The sequence below is a fragment of the Astatotilapia calliptera genome, chromosome 4 (assembly GCF_964374335.1).
Source record: "Astatotilapia calliptera chromosome 4, fAstCal68.1, whole genome shotgun sequence".
Lineage (NCBI taxonomy): Eukaryota > Metazoa > Chordata > Actinopteri > Cichliformes > Cichlidae > Astatotilapia > Astatotilapia calliptera.
In genome coordinates, this window is record NC_137425.1 from 25,189,627 (window position 1) to 25,211,740 (window position 22,114).

The 22,114-nt window shown below is 41.0% G+C and overlaps 2 protein-coding genes across 7 annotated transcripts; both read left to right on the top strand.

Annotated features, from left to right (window-relative positions):
• Window positions 1-3,150: 3,150 nt before the first annotated feature.
• rangap1a (RAN GTPase activating protein 1a) lies at window positions 3,151-14,162 on the top strand. Of its 4 annotated transcripts, none has more exons than XM_026165619.2 (16): window positions 3,151-3,277; window positions 4,076-4,195; window positions 4,294-4,421; window positions 6,357-6,416; window positions 6,506-6,685; window positions 6,818-6,952; window positions 7,168-7,326; window positions 7,714-7,827; window positions 8,275-8,374; window positions 8,504-8,588; window positions 9,546-9,693; window positions 11,647-11,763; window positions 11,863-11,968; window positions 12,886-12,974; window positions 13,050-13,214; window positions 13,530-14,162. In XM_026165619.2, exons 2-15 carry the CDS (start codon window positions 4,084-4,086, stop codon window positions 13,173-13,175), a joined length of 1,659 nt encoding a protein of 552 aa, XP_026021404.1. In that variant the 5' UTR covers window positions 3,151-3,277; window positions 4,076-4,083; the 3' UTR covers window positions 13,176-13,214; window positions 13,530-14,162. The 4 variants fall into 4 exon arrangements, with proteins under 4 accessions (XP_026021404.1, XP_026021400.1, XP_026021402.1 ...); XM_026165615.2 differs by having other exon boundaries at window positions 13,050-13,171; XM_026165617.2 differs by having other exon boundaries at window positions 3,251-3,402; window positions 13,050-13,171.
• A 1,374-nt stretch (window positions 14,163-15,536) lies between these two features.
• On the top strand, window positions 15,537-21,776 carry chadla (chondroadherin-like a). 3 transcript variants are annotated; one of them, XM_026165611.2, is made up of 11 exons: window positions 15,537-15,642; window positions 17,338-17,496; window positions 17,898-18,092; window positions 18,170-18,325; window positions 18,425-18,570; window positions 18,820-19,058; window positions 19,266-19,528; window positions 20,174-20,510; window positions 20,605-20,957; window positions 21,178-21,344; window positions 21,427-21,776. In XM_026165611.2, the coding sequence occupies exons 2-11, from the start codon at window positions 17,338-17,340 to the stop codon at window positions 21,716-21,718; spliced, it is 2,307 nt and encodes a 768-aa protein (XP_026021396.1). In that variant the 5' UTR covers window positions 15,537-15,642; the 3' UTR covers window positions 21,719-21,776. The 3 variants fall into 3 exon arrangements, with proteins under 3 accessions (XP_026021396.1, XP_026021398.1, XP_080156551.1); XM_026165613.2 differs by lacking the exon at window positions 15,537-15,642 and adding an exon at window positions 16,645-16,784; XM_080300425.1 differs by lacking the exon at window positions 15,537-15,642 and adding an exon at window positions 16,645-16,784 and having other exon boundaries at window positions 20,438-20,510.
• The last annotated feature ends 338 nt before the right edge of the window (window positions 21,777-22,114 follow it).

The window sequence follows — 22,114 nt, forward strand, 5'->3', positions numbered from 1 at the left end:
AGGAAGAACCACCTGTCCTCAGACATCCTGGTGAACTTCTATCGTTGCACCATCGAGAGCATCCTGACCAACTGTATAACAGTCTGGTACGGGAACTGCTCTGCCTCGGACCGGAAGGCGTTGCAGAGGGTCGTGAAAACTGCCCAGCGCTTCGCCGGAGCACCACTTCCTGCCATAAAACACATCTACAGGAAGCGGTGTCTGAAAAGGGCTGGGAAAATCATCAAAGACCCCAGTCACCCATCACATGGACTCTTCACCCTCCTGCCCTCTGGGAGGCGCCACAGGAGCCTCTGGACTAAGACCACCAGGTACCGGAACAGCTTCTTCCCCACAGCTGTCAGACTCCTGAACTCTGCCTCCTGACATCTGACCCACATTAACACATGGACTGAACATACACACACACACAATGGACAACTGTACCCTCAAACACACAATAATAACATGGACTGAACCACCACTCACAACCACTAGCACTTTATATAGCCTCTGTAGAAACTATCTACACCCTCACTTATCTTAACTTCACTACTGTATAGCTCTGTGTAAATAATCATTCTGTACATTCAATAATCTTTAATCCTACAACTGTTTACAACTTGCATAGTTCCCATTTCTGTATAGCTGTATATCTCAGATTCTGTAAAGTTATTTATTTCATATTCTGTATAGTTTTTCATATTTATATCCTGTTCATAGCCTGTACATAGCTTGTACTCACTACAGCCTGTACATACTTATAGTTATAGAATATTCACAACATACTTCATACCGTGTACATTATAACATACCATAATAGACTCATTTCTGTAATATATTTACATATCTATATTATTGCTAATATATATTGTAATATATCTATATCACTAAAGCACTTCTGGATGGATGCAAACTGCATTTCGTTGCCCTGTACCTGTGCATGTGCAATGACAATAAAGTTGAATTCTATTCTATTCTATATAAAATTGTATTTATCCATTACCAAGGTGATTATCTCAGCATGATGTCCAGTGTGTCCTTAAAACATCTGATAAGACAGGAGAAGTGGAGCACAAAAGAAGAAGCAGCAGGCTTAAATGAAGATAGATAAATAATAGATATTTCATTCTGAAGGTTACGTGCTTAAAAATTAGGCGAAATCTAGCAAAGACCTGATACCTGAACCTTCAGCTGATTCATTTACTGTTCACTGAAGCGTCATCAGAAATGGTTTCAGTGTGAAAAGGCTGTCAAGAAGCCATTCTTAAGGGAGGGAAATAGGAAGAAAAGCCTGAGGTGTGGCACAGTATATGTAAACTGGACTTAAAATGATGGAGTTATCAATTCAAATTTGACATTTTTAGAAATTAGAGAACAGATACAAATGTATAAGCACTGTCACGTCTTTTAAAAAGCTATCTTAAATAAACTGAATTACTGTATTATACAAAACATTCACATTTATTCCCAGTTTACTAGACCCCTCTTTTCCTTTTTTTACTCACATCGCAATCTTTGCTGTATTTCCCCCTACATTTTTTAATTTAGTGTATGAAACACTTCAATAATATTTAGAAATAATGATATGAACTGGCATTAAGCTGATGTATAAATAAAGCTGATATTGTTTGATTTACTCTAACTCACATGGTATTTGCATACAATAAAAAATACAAACCATGATACATAATTTCTTTACAGGCATAACTATACAAAATAAAATTCAGAGGGGTTTTATTTTGGTAATATGATAATATTTTAACAACCAAAAGCAAGGTTGTTGCGCCCCACTTTGCCTGCTGCACTGGAAACCTGTCAAACCTGTTTGTAAAGGAGATGATCAAGTTTGAGCATAAAAAATGGTTCTTAGTTTAATCTGAATGTACTACATTTCACTTTACAAAATCGTTATAAATGGTTTAATTTCTGTTATGCGGTCAAACTACATGGATGCATGAGGTGGTGATGAAAAAAATGTTAGATAGATGAAACAGCACCATTTTGGAGGGGAAGAAATGATTGAATCAGCCAATCAGAAGCTGGTAAAGTGCTGTAGTGTTGGTGAGAAGGCATGCTTCAGACTAAAAACAGCAAGGACAACAAGGATACCTATATAATACTGTGATAAACTGATGATTAACTAACGGTTCATCTTATATTTGTAAGGTATTTTAAACCTTTTAAGCACTAAGACAAAAATTGAACTAAAATCACACAACTATGGGTACCATAATATTTCCTGAGTCCGCACAGTCACAGCACACAGAAGGAAATTTTGCGTTTAGCAGAGCAGATCAGCACAGTCAAGAGATGATGAATCACATGATCATATCCTGTAAGTGTGACAAATAGAAGGAGATGACCTCTGATCTCTATTGAAATAAAACTGCCGCCCTTTAGCGCATCACAGGCTCTGGACATATTTAACTTAACGAGCTAGGGCCTACCAGCTCTGACATCCACAAGAATAAAAGCAGTTTGACAAAGCCTGCATAAATATGCCAGCAGGCATAGCGGGTAGGTCTTTGGCATAATGCAAAATCACCATTCAGATGGTAGTGAGACCTGCTATGATGTTTAGTTTGGAGACTGTGGCACTGATAACAAGGGAAGAAGCGATATTGAATATATGGAATAAAGGATGTTAAAGATGGAGCTGCCAGTTAAGAGGATAATAAGAAGACTACAGAGAAGATACATCGATGCAGTGAAAGAGGACATGCAGAGAGTTGATGTGAAGCGGATGGTGAACTCTAAAGGGAACAGCCAAAAGAAGAACAAGAATAAAAGAGGATCTCTGTAATGTTGCAACTAGTTTGTATTTTCCATGAGAAATAAAACATAACAAATTGGCATGGCAGAATATTTTCGAAGATTAATGGGTTATTAACATCTCAGGATTTGTTGCTTTTGTTTCTGATTCACTTCCTGGCTGACCTTCGTATTTTATTTTTGTAGTTTGGCTGAAGTTCTGATGCTGGCTTGTTTTAGACAAGTAATCTAAAACTTCAGTATAAGAACAAAAGCTATTCATTAAAGGCAAAGAAAATAAATAAACAAATTAAAAAACAAACAAACTTCAAGATATTAAAAAGCAGCCTCATAACCTTAAGGTTATGAGGCTGCTTTTTAATTTTTGAAGACAGACTAATATTTTTGTTAAGGTCCTTCCTTACCAGTTGGTGGCGGTAATGCACCATTTTCGCTGATAAAACTCACGAAGAAGAAGAAGAAGAGGCGCAATAGCGAGGGAGCGACCCGCCGGACTGTATTCAAGCGGCACAGCAGTGTTGTGGTAATGACAGCATTCATTTATATAAAGAGTAGACTCATGTTTAGCTAAAACGCGATTTAGGGTGTGTAAAATAACTAATTCAACCCGAGGGCTGGGGCTAACCTCGGCGCTGGCCAACTTGAAAGGTTTGCTAACAGATGACTGACCGAGCTGTAACCACGTTGAATGGACCTTTGCTAGCACGTGAATCTTTTCTGTTCATATTCGCATAAGAAAATATGTAATTATGGCATAAAGATGGATTATAAATTCCAGAAACGATCGTAAAGGCTCCACGGACACGAGCCTGTTACAGTTCATGCAGGTATATTAGCATAACGGTAGCAACGTTAGCCCATGCTAGGCGCCGGTTGCTTGTAAGAGGAAATCCACCCCAAAACAACTCTGTCTCAGTGACCGTTACGTCAAAGCTGTCGGCTGTCTCCGGGTATTAGACGAGCACACAGAGTGCAGACGTTATGTAGGAGACTGTAGAGATTACTGGTTACACAGTGTAGACATGGGAGCTCCGGTGGTTTTCCAGACTTAAAATCAGTGTTTGAGGTGCATTATTCCCTCAGTGGAACAAGCGCTTTCAGCTGTTTTTGTGTCGCAGTAAGGCTAGCAGTAAGGGTAGGTTTTCCAGAAAAAACCCGCGCTCTTTAAACCAGATTGTTCACACCCAGCTGAATAATTTAGAGTTTGAATGACTTCTTTTGGGTGCTTTTGTTTTGGTTCTGTTAGCATCTGGTATTGGGCAGAGGAGTCAGACAGCGGAGTTTATCATGAAGTTTAAAAAGTGATGCATTTGGTCCTCAGGTGCCAGGATGGCGACAGACGACGTTGCGCAGTTGGCTGACTCTCTGGCCAAAACTGGAGTGGAGGATGGAGAGCTCAGTTACAAAGGACAGGGAAGAAAGCTGGATGATGCTCAGTCAGGTGAGTGTCACTTAATCACTAAAATAATCCAAAGGCTTGGCTTTAATGATTTTTCTTATGTGTTACCTGTTTTAATATGATCATTTGAATCTCCGCAGTTGAGGAGATGGTGAAGGAGATCCAGGACTTTGAGGGTTTACAAGCTCTGAGATTGGAGGGAAACACTGTAGGTGTGGAGGCAGCACAGGCCATCGCTAAGGCCCTGGAGACAAAGAGTGCATTGATGGTGAGACGTTGTTCTCTGTTCATCATCTCTAACATTTCAGCAGTTTTATATTTCTCCACAATAAATACGAACTAATAAAAATACAATTAATATTAATATAGAGCAGGGCGATATGGCCAAAAATATTTATCACGATATATATTTGAAAATTTGCGATAACGATATAACTGACGATATAATTGATGCGAGACAAAATACAACTCCACAACATTACTAGCGCAAAAAGACAACCTTCCATTTATTTTCACTTAAACAAGAAGCTGGTTTTTATGTACATTAAAGCTTTATAAAAATGTAACAGTGCAAATGCAAATTCCTTGCTGAAAGTTTAACCAAAAGGCATTTCCAGTGGAAATGGGCTGACATATCCTGAGCATAACCATGTATAATATCCACTGAAGTTAAAAAGAGGTGCTTTGCAACATTAAACTGCAGTGTGCAGTACGCATTTTTCAGACCATAAGGTGCACGGGATTATAAGGCACATTAAGCGAAACAAAGCAGTCAGATAAATCAAACTTTATTAAACTCATTCTTCTTGCTTCCTCCACTTCTGTACCATTGATTCATTAATGTTGAATTCTCTGGCAGCTGCTCTATTCCCATGTTGTTGCAGTATATTAATGACTAACCTCGTATTGTGGATGGATTATCTCAGTTGTTCTCCTGACTGAAGTTTGGTCCTTTTACAGCATCCTGCCATGCGATTGCATTTGTCTCTAACCATGAGGAACCTTCACGTTAACTTTTATAAGTGGAAAAGTGTTAGTGTTCGTCCTCCAGCTTCACTGTTTATGTTATGCTAACATAGCTGTGTCGCTAGCGATCACGTAGCACATCATTATATACCAGCTAGCCCAACTTCAGTAACCCTACAAACGTCACTGCTGTTTAGTTTCCTGTCTTCATTTATGTTGGAAGTGATAGCAGAGCTGTACGTTTGATTTTTTTCAGAAATCTCTCAGTCAGAACATGCAATATCATGTTTAGGTAACTAGCGAAACTAGCGAGCTAACTTCCGCTAGCTTCCTGCTAACTTCTAACTCTGTTAAATGTAATAAATTTTGTTTTCATGGATGCCTGGAAGTTAAACTTCATAGGTACACCTGGTAAAGCAGCAATGCTGATCGTTTTATTAAAGATGAAAGAATTTAGACAGTTTTTAACTCTAAGTGATGCTGCAGTGTTGTTTGACCTGAAGAATACGGAGTTTAGGACCCAGATTACTCCCAGATTTAAGAGCATCTTAGTCCGACAAATATGACAATAACAACGGCCGCTTGCATGTTCTGCAAAAAAATGTGCTTTGTCGTGTATCTGACGGACAAACACCAAACCAGTTCCACATCACTGAAGTTGCACCATTTGTACAAACCAATTCTGGTTCATCTGTTTCACTCAACAATCGGCCATGTGCGTATGAAAAAAAAGGCACTGCGCATGCGCGTTCTATTCATATTCTATGATATTTCATTTTCCTATCGTTGCCTAACATTATACCGGTATTACCGTGAACGGTATAATATGGCCCAGCCCTATATTAATATTCCAAAGGCATATGATGAAAGGTGCTTTATCATAGCAAATGTTTGAAGTATGAAAATCTGGAATGAGAAATCCAAACGTTTATCCAATTCATGGCTTGGGTGAAGGGGGGTTGGCATCCTGCAGCTGCCTTAGGGCGATAGGTTGGGTGCACACTTAAAATAAGAAGTTTCATATGCAGATGAACTGATAACTTAGTCCGACACAATGTTTAAATATGGCTGAAAACAGCCTTCTGCTCTCTGTCACACTGATACCTGCAACAAGCATGGGTGAATCTAATAATAATTTATATGATTAACTGCCCTGTAATGGAATACAATCAGTCAGTCAATCATCTTGTGGCTTCCACTGACACTGCTCTTGTCTCCTTGCTTCCTTCCTCGTCAGCGTTGTTACTGGAGTGACATGTTTACAGGTCGCCTGCGCTCTGAGATCCCACCTTCCCTGGTACTACATGATTATCAATAACACATCAATTTTGACTCCCAAGCGGTTAGTTTTGATTCACTTCCTATTTTCCTATTTTTGTTTTGTAGAATTCACTGGGTGATGCTCTGATGCTGGCGGGTGCCAGGCTCACAGTTTTAGACCTCAGCGACAATGCTTTTGGACCCGATGGAGTAAAGGGCATTGAGAATCTGCTAAAGAGTTCCACCTGCTACACACTGCAGGAGCTACGGCTCAACAACTGTGGCATGGGCATCGGAGGTGGCAAGGTAAGTGTGGAGATGACACGTGTTCTTGGATAAGGTCGTCATTGTCAAGAATAAAGCATCAAAGATGAAAACCAGACAAGTGGACAGATGCATCCTAGATCATTATGACTGTACTTGTTTTGTACTCCTCAGATTTTAGCTGCATCATTGATCTACAACCATAAAAAATCCAGCGCTGTGGGATCGCCCCTCAGCCTGAAGGTGTTTGTTGCTGGAAGAAACCGACTGGAGAATGACGGAGCCACTGCCCTCGCTCAGGCTTTTAAGGTAAGACTGATTTTCATCGACAGGCTTCATTTTGATTCATCAGAACGACTGTTTCTCATACGTCTCTTAATGATTGACACGTTTTATTCTTGGACCACTTCGTATAAATAATTATCAGCCAGTTTATGCTGTCAGACACATTCAAAGTAGATCTTTACAGTTTTATCTTTTATGTGTAAGCAGCGAACGTGTACGATTAAAGTTTGTCTTTCCAGCTTATGGGCAGCATGGAGGAGGTTCACATGCCCCAGAATGGCATCAACCACGCAGGTGTGACCGCCCTGGCCGAAGCCATGCAACACAATCCAGGACTTCGAATCCTCAATCTGAATGACAACACGTTCACTGAGAAGGGGGCTATGGCCATGGCTCAGGTATACATATGTAAGGGATTAGTAGTTGCATATCTAGACAGTGAGTTGTTTTTTTTTTAAACAGAGTTTGTGCACTCATGAAATACCTGAAAAGTATTTGAAAACGTTCATTTCCCAGGCCTGGAAAAAGAATCTTGGATAGTCTTGAAAAAGGCATGGAAATCTGCTTCACTGACACCTGCACAAAAGAGTGATTGGTTTAAAAGGCACAGAGGAAAGATCTGTATTGTTTATATAACTCTTTAAAGTTATGCCTTCACAAGATACATTTGTACAGTGCCTGCAAAATAGGACAGAATGATTTGAATATAGTGAAAATATGCATCACCATCATTTGTACTGGTTATTTTCAGCCTGATACAGCAGATACTGTCTGTGTCTTCACAGGCCTTGAAACACTTGCGGAGCATCCAGGTGATAAACTTTGGAGACTGTTTGGTACGACCGGAAGGAGCCAAAGCGATTGCAGTGAGCGTGTCAGAGGGGCTGCCGATCCTCAAGGTAAGTGAGGGCAACCCTCTACTGCCAGCTCTTTGTTGCAAGTTGTTGTTGGCAGTAGGCTTGGACAATATTTAATTTTTTTTCCCCCTATCATCCTGACAACAGGGCACAGGGTTAATGATGGTATTAGAGTTGTAACGATTCATCGATTAACTTGATTATAAAAAAATCTTTAATGTAAAAGTTTGCTTCGACGCTTATCGTTTAATTCACGCTCAGTTGTCACCATGAAAGCTTTTCTCTCACATTTGCAACAAAGAATAGACCTGCAGTAGAAACCTATCTAGGAGCTCGCGTGTGAAGGAAAACTTTACTTTACAGCTGCTCCTATCCAACGCCTTTTGTTTTACATAGTGGAAGTCTACAGTGACGTTACAGAAGTTAAAATAAAAGCATATGTATGTACGTGGGACACCTTTCTGAATAAATAGTTTTTATGTTCCACAGGAGCTCAATTTGTCGTACGGTGAGATTACTGAGGATGCTGCTCTGGTCGTAGCACAGGCAGTAAAAGACAAGGACCAACTGGAGAAACTGGACCTAAATGGTACAAAGAATGCAGTCGGTGTCAGTCATGATGCTTCTGTTGTTTGTTTGTATTTGAGACATTATGGAGGAATGTTGTTTTAGCTGCATTTGGCTTCATGGCTTGTGTGAAAGGATCTCTGGTTTTCAGGTAACTGCATCGGAGAGGATGGTTGCAGAGCCTTGAAAGTCGCCATGGAAGCCATGAACATGAGCGAGCTACTTGGATCACTCAGGTAAATCACAGCTTAGTCTGACTCCTGTTTGCTTGAGCTGCATCCACAGTGGTTGTGATTCATAGCAGAAAGTGACATTCAGAGCCTCCCCCCCCCACAACTCTCTTTTTGAGGTTCTTCATATGAACTTACAGCAACTTAAAAAAGTATCTCAAAGACAAAATATTATAGATACATCTTTCATGCCTTGGATTTGTTAAAGTAGTCAAAGAGTTGCCCAATGACATGGAATAAGTCCCACCTCGGTGGCTTCGTTTGCTTCCAGTTCAACAGAATAAGTTTTCGTCAATAACAGCGCAAATCCGATTAACATGTATTGATTATTTGACAATTCTAGGGTTGCTGCTTTCACCCAAAATAATGTCTGGTTTGGGCCCCGAGCAATTTGCTTTAGCAAAACTTCTGACAAGGCCTGAAATGTCTTAGTGCAAAATCCTCGGATGTGTGGACAGGTTCAGGATTTTTGAGCTAGAGAAGCCGGTATTTGTTCGCTTCGATCGCAGGATGAATCGTTTTAGGAAGGAAGCCAGTTTGCGTTTTGATAAATGTAGCCTGTGTAGAACCTTGAATTGTAATAGGCCTTTATCTGGCACATGCTGACGAGGTCCGTAGATGCTCTTGAGCCTTCTGACATCTGCTGTCTATAATCTTTATACTGAGATCCTCCTGCCAGGCTTCTCTTAAATACTCTACTCAAATACTAACCAGCATGACGTGGACAGTACCCGAGATAAACTTTTCTCAAATCCCAGGTGAGTGATTCAAACGGCTGCCAACTCAGGATACCATTGAATGACACGGTAGTAAATACATCACATGTCAGATGTCAAATATCAGTTTATCAAGTGATGTGAAACGCGCAAATCGCATCTACTGTGGACGCAGCTTTAGGTCATGAAGTCTTTTTGCAAAGTCCTCACTACAGAGCTGTGCTTTAAAAAAAAAAAACTTCTTCAGTGAAGATGAGGGCGAGCCAGAAGATGATGATGACGAGGAGGACGAAGACGACGATGAGGAAGAAGATGATGACGAGGACGATGTGGACGAGGAGGAAGTAGAGGAAGAAGAGGAAGAAGAGGAGGAAGAGGAAAGCACTGGCAATAAGGTAAGACATGTCTGTTCATTGCAATAGTTTTAACACAAGTTGGCTCAAGTTAAATGAGTAAAATGGCATCAAATGTGTCTGTAATTATAATTTTTTAAATTCTAACCATTAAATCTCTACAGTGGGGCAAAAAAGTATTTAGTCAGCTACCGATTGTGCAAGTTCCCCCACCTAAAATGATTACAGAGGTCAGTAATTTGCACCAGAGGTACACTTCAACTGTGAGAGACAGAATGTGAAAAAAAAATCCATGAATCCACATGGTAGGATTTGTAAAGAATTTATTCGTAAATCAGGGTGGAAAATAAGTATTTGGTCAATAACAAAAATACAACTCAATACTTTGTAACATAACCTTTGTTGGCAATAACAGAGGTCAAACGTTTACTATAGGTCTTTACCAGGTTTGCACACACAGTAGCTGGTATTTTGGCCCATTCCTCCATGCAGATCTTCTCGAGAGCAGTGATGCTTTGGGGCTGTCGCCGAGCAACACGGACTTTCAACTCCCGCCACAGATTTTCTATGGGGTTGAGGTCTGGAGACTGGCTAGGCCACTCCAGGACTTTCAAATGCTTCTTACGGAGCCACTCCTTTGTTGCCCGGGCGGTGTGTTTTGGATCATTGTCATGTTGGAAGACCCAGCCTCGTTTCATCTTCAAAGTTCTCACTGATGGAAGGAGGTTTTGGCTCAAAATCTCACGATACATGGCCCCATTCATTCTGTCCTTAACACGGATCAGTCGTCCTGTCCCCTTGGCAGAAAAACAGCCCCATAGCATGATGTTTCCACCCCCATGCTTCACAGTAGGTATGGTGTTCTTGGGATGCAACTCAGTATTCTTCTTCCTCCAAACACGACGAGTTGAGTTTATACCAAAAAGTTCTACTTTGGTTTCATCTGACCACATGACATTCTCCCAATCCTCTGCTGTATCATCCATGTGCTCTCTGGCAAACTTCAGACGGGCCTGGACATGCACTGGCTTCAGCAGCGGAACACGTCTGGCACTGCGGGATTTGATTCCCTGCCGTTGTAGTGTGTTACTGATGGTGACCTTTGTTACTTTGGTCCCAGCTCTCTGCAGGTCATTCACCAGGTCCCCCCGTGTGGTTCTGGGATCTTTGCTCACCGTTCTCATGATCATTTTGACCCCACGGGATGAGATCTTGCGTGGAGCCCCAGATCGAGGGAGATTATCAGTGGTCTTGTATGTCTTCCATTTTCTGATGATTGCTCCCACAGTTGATTTTTTCACACCAAGCTGCTTGCCTATTGTAGATTCACTCTTCCCAGTCTGGTGCAGGTCTACAATACTTTTCCTGGTGTCCTTCGAAAGCTCTTTGGTCTTGGCCATGGCGGAGTTTGGAGTCTGACTGTTTGAGGCTGTGGACAGGTGTCTTTTATACAGATGATGAGTTCAAACAGGTGCCATTCATACAGGTAACGAGTGGGGGACAGAAAAGCTTCTTACAGAAGACGTTACAGGTCTGTGAGAGCCAGAGATTTTCCTTGTTTGAGGTGACCAAATACTTATTTTCCACCCTAATTTACGAATAAATTCTTTACAAATCCTACCATGTGAATTCATGGATTTTTTTTTTCACATTCTGTCTCTCACAGTTGAAGTGTACCTCTGGTGCAAATTACTGACCTCTGTCATCATTTTAAGTGGGGGAACTTGCACAATCGGTGGCTGACTAAATACTTTTTTGCCCCACTGTATAAGGAAAAAAATATACACTAGTTCTAAGTAGGATATATGTAAGATATGGGCCTTATTGAATCCAAATGATGACTAACATGTTAAAGTATTGAGGGACGTCACTATTATGTCTAACAGAAGCCTCATTCTGTACTGAATAGGTGACAGGAAGTCTAAAATCCACACTAGCTGTGATCATATGCACACATTTGTGTTTTGACTTTTTCCTTTTGCCTTGTTCTTACAGTTTTCCACCCCACAGTCAACACCTCGACCCCCAGAAGTCTCCTCCTTCCTCAGCTTTCCCTCCCCTGACAAACTGCTTAAACTGGGCCCCACGAGAGCATTGCTTATTGAGCAGCAGGTAGCAAAGAAATCTCCAGTGACATTAAAACACACTTGTAATCCTATGCAAAGATCCAGCAGTTCTTTAGTGTGTAAACATTTCTTCTTCCGGGCCCAGGTGGATGTTTCAGACGCTACAAAAACAGCTGAAGCCTTCCTCAAGATTGCATCTGTGTACAAGGAGGACAATACTGAAGTTAGGAATGCAGTGTTGGACAGTATTGGTAAGACACTTTGTGGAGTTGAGTCATCTTGCAAATGCCAGACTTGTGTGACATTTGTGTATTTTAGTTATTTTGTGCTAAGCTGTTTGATTCTTTCTTTCTTTTTCTTTTTTTCACATATTACTTTGAGTATTAGTATAGTTTTCTCATTTTCAGCTATTGCTGAAGCTTAAAATGCTCTTAAATTATTTTTATTTAATTTTATTTAAATAATCCTACAATTTACTTCATCTAAGTCATTAGAAAGCTCAGTCTACTCTGGAAAAAGTGGTTTTGGCTCATCACAGTTAGAGCCAGCTGTCACGTTTGGCTGCCACTTGCAAACAAAGGGTTTGTGCGGAAGGTGGGCGGGGCTTCTGTCCTCACCGGTCTCGTCGAGTTCATACGGAGTCAAAAATTTTAAGTGGAGCTTTATAATAATAGATCCACTTAAAGGTTTATTTAGAACAAAAGCCACATGTAAAACTGGCATTTGTTTCTGTTGTTGTATACAGTATGTGCCAGAGTTTTTTTTTTTGTTTTTTTGTTTTTTTTTTAAATGTATGTTATTTATTTATTTTCATTGTTTTTACACTAGCATGGTGTGTATGGATTTATGAAGCAGTATAAAATCATTAGCTTCAGATGCTGGTAGTTGTTTCCATCCAAGAGAGCCACGCTAACCTTAAGATATAACGATATATATATGTATACGTTCCCCACACGTTGCACTTTTTTTTCATATTATTGTAATTTTTCCCATTAACAAACAAATTGGTGGATGGAAAGTTGTGCTTTAAAAAAATAAATAATCTTATTTTGCTTTGCATAAATGTGTGTTTTGTAGTGCTTGGAGTTGGAGAAACTAAACTTGTTGTCAGTGATGTGTTATTCCAGTGTTGAAAATTGTGTTTGTAAAGATGGTTTTCCTCTTGCAGATGGGCTCCTGAGGAAAGCTTTCACCTCCTCTTCCTTCCAAGGCTACAGCTTTGTATCATCTTTGTTAGTGCTGCTTGGACTTATTAAGGTATGAAACACTCTGCAAAATGTGTCTTTGGTTTGCTCCCCCCCCCCCCTAATGTTTTTGGTCCTCTACCTTCAGAGCGAGGATAAGGTGAAACCTGTGATTGTGGTCCCCGGCCACCTCCAAGCTTTGGAGCATGTCGTTCGACAGGACTACTTCCCCAAAGAGAGCGTGGCTGTGCTGGAGGCCTTCATGTCCCGGTAAGGACGTGACAGAATGAGCCAATCAAAAGGCAGCTTCCAGGTACAAAACGCCATTATTTCCTATCCTTAGTAACGTAGCACATAAATGCTTCTGCACCAGGTGCGTAAACAGATGGTGATTAATTCGCCCTGGTTTTATCTCACTTTTGTGTTGGAGAGGATTCATTATATTCTTGATTAAACTATTTATATAATGCAATATTTTGGTGCAGTTTACTTATAAAAAAATTAATAATTAAATAATTATTGTTGATTTTGGGGTGTTTCATGGGATCCTAGAAAATCTCCAGATCTTTTAATGAAAAAATTGTAATACAGGATAAATAATTGTACAATCTGCACGTGTCATTCTTAGGAATAACAAGACCTTGGAGTCATGTGGAAATGCTAAAAACAATCTCCAATCAACACTGCAGAGAGTCCGGTCTCAGAGCTGAGGACTGTGGACACGTGCGCATAGACTGATCATTCATGGCCTTTGGAAACCAGCACACACAAACACAAAAGTAAAAAAGAGGAGCACTTGAGAAAACCCCTTTTTTCCCTGGACTTCGGACATAACTTGAATATGTCTTATGAAATAGAAAAAGCTCTGAAGGTGTGAAATTGTTGAAGCCTTTTGTATGTTCAAATAACTACCAGACAGCACTGACACCTTTAACTTCACCTTCTTTGTATATGGGTGAATGAGAAAAGGCCTCACGCTCCACAGATGACAGCTGTAAACCAGGATCAGTGTGGACTTGGCACTTGCAGCTATTGTGGCTTCTCTATTTAATTTTCACCTTTGCTGTTCTCTTGTTTCACACCAAATATTTGTTATATATTCACAAATATTGTCAAATTGTGATATTAAAATATCTATTGACAAGCAGAAACAAGACTGTAACATACCACATTAAAATGCATTAAATAAATTGAAATGTATTTTCAGGTTAGACAGTTGTTGATGAAATTGTGTTGCAAAAATAAAGCTCATTTGAGTGTTGTTGTTGTTTTTTTTAAGTGTCTGCAAGCTGACTGTGTAGTTTCTACAACCCCGATTCCAAAAAAGACAAAATGCGGTTTAAAGGAAATAAAACTGGAATGCAGTGATTTGCAAGTCTCATAAACCCATATTTTATTCACAATAAAACATGGAAAATGTTAAATATTTAAACTGATAAGGGAAACTACTGAAACAGCTGAAGGAAAATTCAGGTTAACTGGCAACGGGTCAGTAACGTGATTGGATATATATTAACCAATCTGGCAAAAGACCTTGTCCACAATTTACGGAGCAATTTCAGAATAATCTGCACATTTGAAAGGCACCATTAATGTTGAATGGTATAAGGTCAGCTTTTAGAGCAATATGTGCTCCCATCCAGATAATGTCTTTTTCAGAAAAAGGCCTTGCATATCTCAGCAAGACGATGCTAAACCTAGCGAAGAGGTTCAGTGCTGAAATGGCCTGGCTGCAGTTAAAAGAAGAAGGCTGTTGTGGTGAACGTGGCTCTTTCCCAAATAATTTTTTCCTTCTTCGAATGTTGCAGTCAAAATAAAAATGGGATTTATAAGCATTTCAAATCATTACACTTAGGTTTTTTTATATTTCAGATAGCATCCGAGCTTTTATTGGAATGAGTTTTATTTAAAAATAAAAAGCAAAACTTTAAACTCCAAAGATGTAATGCAGATACAGATTTTACAGTAATGCAAAACAGAGAAAGAAAAGTTGAAATGGTAGTAATAACTAGAAAAAGTTGCATTTCCTGCGAAAATGCTGTGTGAATGCCTTGCAGTGGAATCTGAAAACAGCAGGAGAACTATCTGATGAAAACACTGTGTAGAAGCTGAACTCTTTGCTGAAAACTGCTTTATTTGAAAGGGTACACTGAACAGTGTCACTAAAGCAGAGTGCATGCAAGCAGAGGTGTGCTAACAGCAACAAGTAGGATTCAAACCTGCACCAACAGATCTCACAGCAGCTGCTCATCTCACTGAGCCAAAGCAGTTCTTGTCCCAACAATAGATATGATGAGAGAAAAAATATGCAGGGGGCCGAAGAAGCTGAATTGTGCTGAAAAGAGGTAAAAAAGCTGAAATTCTTCTGAAAGAGCAGAAGAGGCTGCAATTTTTCAGCTACTCATTGAGCCAAACTGGTTCTCACGTAACTGAAAAAAGCTGACAATTCTGATAAAAACAGCAGAAGAGGCTGAGATTTGTGCTGATAAGAGGTGAAAACGCTGAAATTTCTGCTGAAAAGAGGCAGAACAACCTGGTTCTGCTCAATTTCAGTCCACCAATCAGAGGTACTGCGCCGTTTTTTGGAGTTACAAAACGTTGTGTAACTACTGTAAAACTCGGTGGGATAGAAGCACTTGTCCTGTCACTTGTACTGGGTGAATCGGCAGACTTTGAACCTTCACTGCGGACAGAAAGGACAGATTTCCACCCCTCAAACAAATGTAATTTATGGCTCAACGGTAAGATGACTGTAAAAACTGCTTCGACCGTGAGTGTCAGCAGTGTCTGAAGATGAATTGGCACAAGCCTCATTTGTTAACTTTGCTTTGTTAAGGAGATATGACGATTTGAAAATGGCTCTCATTAAAGAGTTCCAGCGCTGATTTTGAACAAACTCTCCATTGACTTTCTATGGAGAGTTTTCAGACTTTGTGTTGCTCTGAGGCGATCTGATAAAAATCTGTAACTTCCACAACAATGATAGTGACATTTTCTGAAAGCCAGCAAAAATCCCCACGTTTTGATGTATAATTTGTGGAGGTTGAGTGAAAATTGAGTGAGTAGCAAGAAGTTGTTCAGACATGAAGAGAAAGTTCAGAAAGGACAAGTTGTCACTCTGAGTTAATTGCATAGCAACCATAACAACGCATGTATTTTCTGGAAAATCACAAAGCTGCAACTGAAAACTTAAATAGGCATTAAATTAAAACAGTAACACATATGAAAAAGCTGAATCACACATAAAAAGCCCAATAATTTGAGAACATTTTAAAGTTTGAATGGAGTTTCTACGTGAAAGTATGAGGAAGTAGTTAAGTTTCAAAAACAAGCAAGTTTTAGCAGAATTGTGGAAGTTTTCCATTCATTTCAATGGGACAAAAGGAAAAAAGTGTAATATTTTAAAAAGTATAATAGTAATAAATACCAAAAGATATAGCCGGAATTAGCAGAAATAACAGAATACTTTGAGGCATTCACACAATTATTATTGCCTGATGAAGCAGGCTTTTTTAAGGTTATAATGGAAGCTTATGGATGAAACTCCGACATTCAGATTTAAAAGCCTTGATTTTTCCAAACCAGCAGTGAGTTATTTCATCTCATGTGTCAGCAAATAGAAGCTGCTCGCTTCTTGTGCCTCAGAAAATGTGAAGCCAGTGTGTTAATTTGCAGAGAGAGGACACAAAGATCAGGGGTCACCACAAAAGAATTTACCAAAGTCTTGTTTGTTAGCCTGTTGGACCACAGGCTGTAAGTACTGAGCACACTCAGAGTGAAGTAAAGCCCTCAGTGAACAACTTAAAGCCTGAACTGGCAGATTAAATCCATCTCTAATTCTTGTTACCAAGGAAACACTGATAGCACAGCCATATGGTTAAAGGTAAGCCAAGCTGCTTGTTTTCAGTGAGTCTGGGTTTTGAACTCGGATTTTCTTTGGAGTTTAGATTTCTCATATGGTAGCATTCAGTGTTAAGCTATATAGTGTAAGATATTGAGTATCGATCAGTTTTGATCATCACCTGCTACATCTATATTTTAAAAATGGCAGATAAATGATGTGTGCCATGTGTTGCTAAAGCCAAACCGTTGAGTTTTGGGAACCAGGAACCAGTTGTGGGAGATCAGGGGAAATCAAACAAAGTAAAAGGCTATGCTGGTTTCAACCGTGGAGAGCTCTTCTGCCTCCTTAAAGATACCTTAGGTAACATGACAATCCTTCAAAAATATTTTATAGACATGAAAGGAAAAGCAGAGTCCTTTATCCAACTAAATGAGGAGGAATCCATGTTTCAAGACCCCCAAATCTGTTGTTTTGCTTCTGTAAGGTGCAGAAGAGCTTTATAACTTGAACTAGTGTGTCTAGTGTCTGTCTCCCAACCCGGGGCCTTTAGCCACTCCTGTAATTCTATTTCTAACATGTGTTACTGGCACAGATGCAGATCTTCTCTGCTGAAGTCGTCCTCCTTGTTTTAACACTGTCTTTACCCGTGGAAGCCAAAAAGTGTCCCAGAGCCTGCAGTTGTGACAGCATCACACTCACAACAGCCTGTGTGGGAAAGAACCTAACAGATGTCCCCCCGACTGTGGAGGAGGTGAGGAATTCAGGGGTTTTGCTGTATCTTAGACATGTAGGCTTTTTAAACTGAGGGTTGATAACAAGCTGGATGGATCCTCTCCTCTTTACTCTGAAGGATGGCGCGTGCATGTGTTTCAATAACAATTTCAAATGCTCTCCTCTTAACCTGACTGAGATGCTCTGGCACGACCTGAAAAGGGTTTTCAATTAAGACATCCCAGAAATATCGATGAACTGAAACAGGTTTATAGGACAAAGATTTCTCCTCAGTGAAACATCAGAAACATCTAAGAGAGAGAGTGATTTTAGAACCAAAGAGTGATTAGCTAACCAGACTTATTATCTGAATAAACCAGCCTCACTCTGGTTTCCGTCCTGGCATGTAATTGTGTGTCCAATACTCATTGTTTCCTCTAGATTACTGTGAAACTCGACCTGAGAAATAACAACTTGCAGGTGCTGTCCAGGGGGACATTCATGCACACACCCTACCTCACCCATCTCAACCTGCAGCGCTGCAACATCATCGAGATTAAAGAGGGTGCCTTTCGGACTCTTGGCCGAGTGGTCTCTCTAAACCTGGCTCACAACAAAATTGAAATCCTTTACCAAGTAAGATCAGAGGCCCGCAGTTTTTCCTCTCGAGTCTTTATTATGAGAATGATGTTCTCTTCTTTTCACTGCTGCAGGAGTCCTTTGACGGTCTCTCCTCCCTGAAAGAGCTGCGACTTGACAACAATCGCATCGAGGAGATCCAGCCTGGAGCCTTCACACAGCTCGGCTTCCTCAACACACTGGCCATAACCCACAACCAGCTGGTTTACATCCCTAACATGGTCTTCCAGGTACTCCAAATTATGGGTAAATACGTTAATAATCTTTTTGGATGTGTTTGGTAATGCGATTCCACAACGGTCCTCCTTCTCCTCCTCTTCCTCCTCAAGGGGCTGCAGAACATTAAGTTTCTTCGTCTTAGCCACAACTCTCTGAACAACCTGGCACCTGAGGCGTTTGCTGGGCTCTTCACCCTCAGCCGCCTCGACTTGGATCACAATGAGCTGCAGTTCTTCCCCACACAGACAATGACGAGGTGGGACAACCTGGACGACTGTTATGGGACGTATTGATATGTGTGTTTTAATGTGTGTTTAGCATTGAATCCTCAGCTGCAGCAGCACTCAGAAAGAAGTCAATAATATATGTATATATATATATATATATATATATATATATATATATATATATAGATATATATATATATATATATATATATATATGTAGTAAAATTTGTGAGCTTTTAAGTGACAATTTTAAATTGCCATGTCCTCTACCTCTTAAGACTCCGTGAGGTCACACGGCTGCACATGAACCACAACCCCATGGTCTACCTCGGGGAAGATTCCGTTTCCATGGCAAAGCTTACACACCTGTACCTCAGCCACATGTCCCTTCAGGACCTCTCAGACAAGGCCTTCTCTCAAGCCCCCCTCCTCTCACACCTTGACCTCAGCCACAACCATCTTCGGTACGTGGAGCCCTTCTCAGGCCCTAGAGACCTCACCAGCCTCAACCTGACAGGTAAAGCCTGTGTTCTGATATTTTTTATTGGACACAGATTTTTACTTTAACATAACAGGCTTTCATTTTTTCCAAACCAGCAGATGTAAGTGATCTGACTTCTCATGTCTCATAGTGAGGCCAAGAAAGAAAGATGTAGGGGGGTGATAGCATACCATGTGTCATTTTTACATGCTGACCAACAGGCATTTCTTACTTTTTCTAAAGGGAACCCCATCTACTGTAACTGCTACATGTCTCCACTGAGGCAGTGGGCGAGAGTTAGTGGTGTGAAGCTGCTGGGGGCCTGCTCTGGACCTCCTCACCTCTCAGATGAGCCTCTGCAGGCGGTGTCTCCTCTGGATCTGCGCTGCAGGAGGGGGGAGTCACCGGTGGAGGAGGAGGAGAGTACGGAAAGAGTCCCACCCACGGTCACAGCCACTGCCAAGCCAAAGCAGAAGGTCAAGTGTCCAGCTAACTGTGAATGTGATGTAAGTTGGAGACAGAAAACACTTCTGGGACACAATGAAAGCAGGAAGAAAAAATAAAAACTCCAGTTTCTCATAGATTTGCTGTTTTACCACACTCTCACTTGGCTCACTTGTACTTACTTACTTCGCTAATCACAGTAGAGCACTTGGCTCTCAGACTGTGGCTTACTTGTGATTCCTAGGATATTTAAAAGTAGAATGGGAGGCACAGCCTTCAGCTTTCAGGGCCCTAATCTGTGGGACCAGCTTCCAGTTTGGATTCAGGAGGCAGACACCCTCTCTAGTTTTAAGCTAGAGAGCTATGCTAAAAGGGTTTTGATAAAGCATATATTTAGGGGTTGGGTCAAGTGGCCATGCTATATGAATAAAATTGAGTTGAAAGCTCTAAAACTCCACTGTAGGTAGATGGGTAACATAGTGGTAGATTTTTGGCACACCACAAATAATGCTTCAAAGGCCTTTAAATGAAGGCTAATGCTGCATGCTACAAGGCAGCTGTTTTACTCATATGTTTATCAGTGTCTCAGAGCACTGTGATATGTCGGTATTCTATTAAGTAAACCCTCAGAGTACTTCCTCGATGACTGTTTGTTATTTCCACTGAGACGTTTTGCAGGTTTCACATTCAAAACTGATTTTCTCTAGACTGAGACCCAGCATGCCACATGTGAGGGTCGGGGCCATACTAGAATCCCACGAGGCTTCCCCGCCCAGACGCAGTTGCTGGACCTCCACGATAATCACTTCCACTACCTTCCAGCCAACAGCTTCCCAGGCAGCAGCCAACTTGTTTCTCTTCACTTGCAGTCCTGCAAAATCCATGAAATTGAAGGTGGTGCCCTCCAAGGGATGAAAAACCTTTTGTATTTGTATCTTTCTGATAATGACCTCATGTCCTTGGACCCCAAGGCCTTTGCTGGAGTGCCCAAGCTCACCTACATCCACCTGGAGAGGAACAAGCTGGCGCAGTTCCCTGGATCAGGTCAGTGGAAAAATTACATTAAGTCTGCCTCAGTAGATACTATCTACAAGAAACACTGGAACTAAAACATGGCTGTTCTGTGTCTTTCTTCTAGCTCTGTCACTCTTACCAAGTCTGGTTGTGTTACATCTGGAGCAAAATGCCATCTCTAAACTTGAGACCAGTGGGTTGCTGTCCTCACTGGGCTCTAAACTTACTGAGTTATACCTGGGCAATAACAACTTAACTTACATTGCCAAGGGCGCTCTTGACTCTGACTCTCTATGTACCCTTCACCTGGATTCAAATCAGCTGACTGAGGTGCCCACCCACGCTCTGCTTGAGACCCCTAATCTGCAGGAGCTCAACCTCTCTGGGAACTCAGTTCGTTGGGTGGGACCAAATGCTTTCCAGCCCTTATCCAAAAGTCTGAAGAGACTTTACATGGATCATATGGGAATGGAAAAGGTACGAGAGACCCTTTTAAGCTAATATCACAAGTTCGTTTGCAACGTGTTTATGTTTTCTCAGCATTGTCAGTATTTGAACACCAGCCAGGTTTCCAATATCTAGTCCAAACGTGACTGTAGTGTTTATGTGAAAATATGTGCTGATTATTCACTGCACTGAGGGCTTGTTCAAGATAAAGAATTTTCTTTTCAACTCTTTGTATTGCACCACTGTGCAGATCTCCAAGGATGCACTGCTGGGGCTGGCCTCAGAGCTGCGGACTTTGACTGTGAGAGGAAACCAGCTGGAGGAGTTTCCTGATCTGAGCCCACTCACCGGCCTGGAGACTGTGGACCTGCAGGACAACCCACTGCGTTGTGACTGCTCTCTGCTTCCTCTGCGCAGGTCGGTGTAAGATTTACCTGGGACTACAGTTAGAATGAACTGACAGCTTTACTGACTCTGTCTCTTTGTATCTGTGGCTCAGGTGGATGGAGAATGTTAGTTTGGAGCTGACCGCAACTTGTGGTCACCCTCCTGAGCTCAGAGGTCAGAAGGTCCGGGGCATCCACGTCTTCAAGTCCTGCCCAGAGAACATTTCTCCACCAGAAAAGAAGAGTGCTGCATATCCAAAAGTGAAGAAATCCAAAGCAGACTCCTTGAAATCCCGAAAAGTCAAAGCACAGACCACAGCTAAAGTCGCCAAACTGCCCAGGAAGCAGCCTCAAAGAAAACCTGGGCCACCAAAAGTAACAAAGAAAAAGAAGATACTGAAATGAGAACATGTAACTCATTTTCCTTTTCCTCTTTTTTTGCAATAAACCTGAGTGTTAAGGAGCTGGGTTTCTTGAAAGCTACATTTGTTTGGTTCTAAATTAAAATGTTGAGCCATGCAAGTTTTGTATCCAAGCGAAAAATCAAAGTCAAAAAGTCAGAGGAAACCTGACAGTCACTCAGCCAATCTCTCACCATTCTTGCAGGGATACTTTAATGCAACACTAAAAAGGTTTGTTGAGAGAGAATAACAACGCATTTTTAGAGGAGCCCAACTGCTATGCATATTACAGAAATGTATATTTAGTGGTGCACATACTAATTTACAGAGGCCAAGCGTCAAGTGTCTATAGGTGAAATCAGCGAGGCCATGTTATCCCACATTGTCCCTATGTGAGACG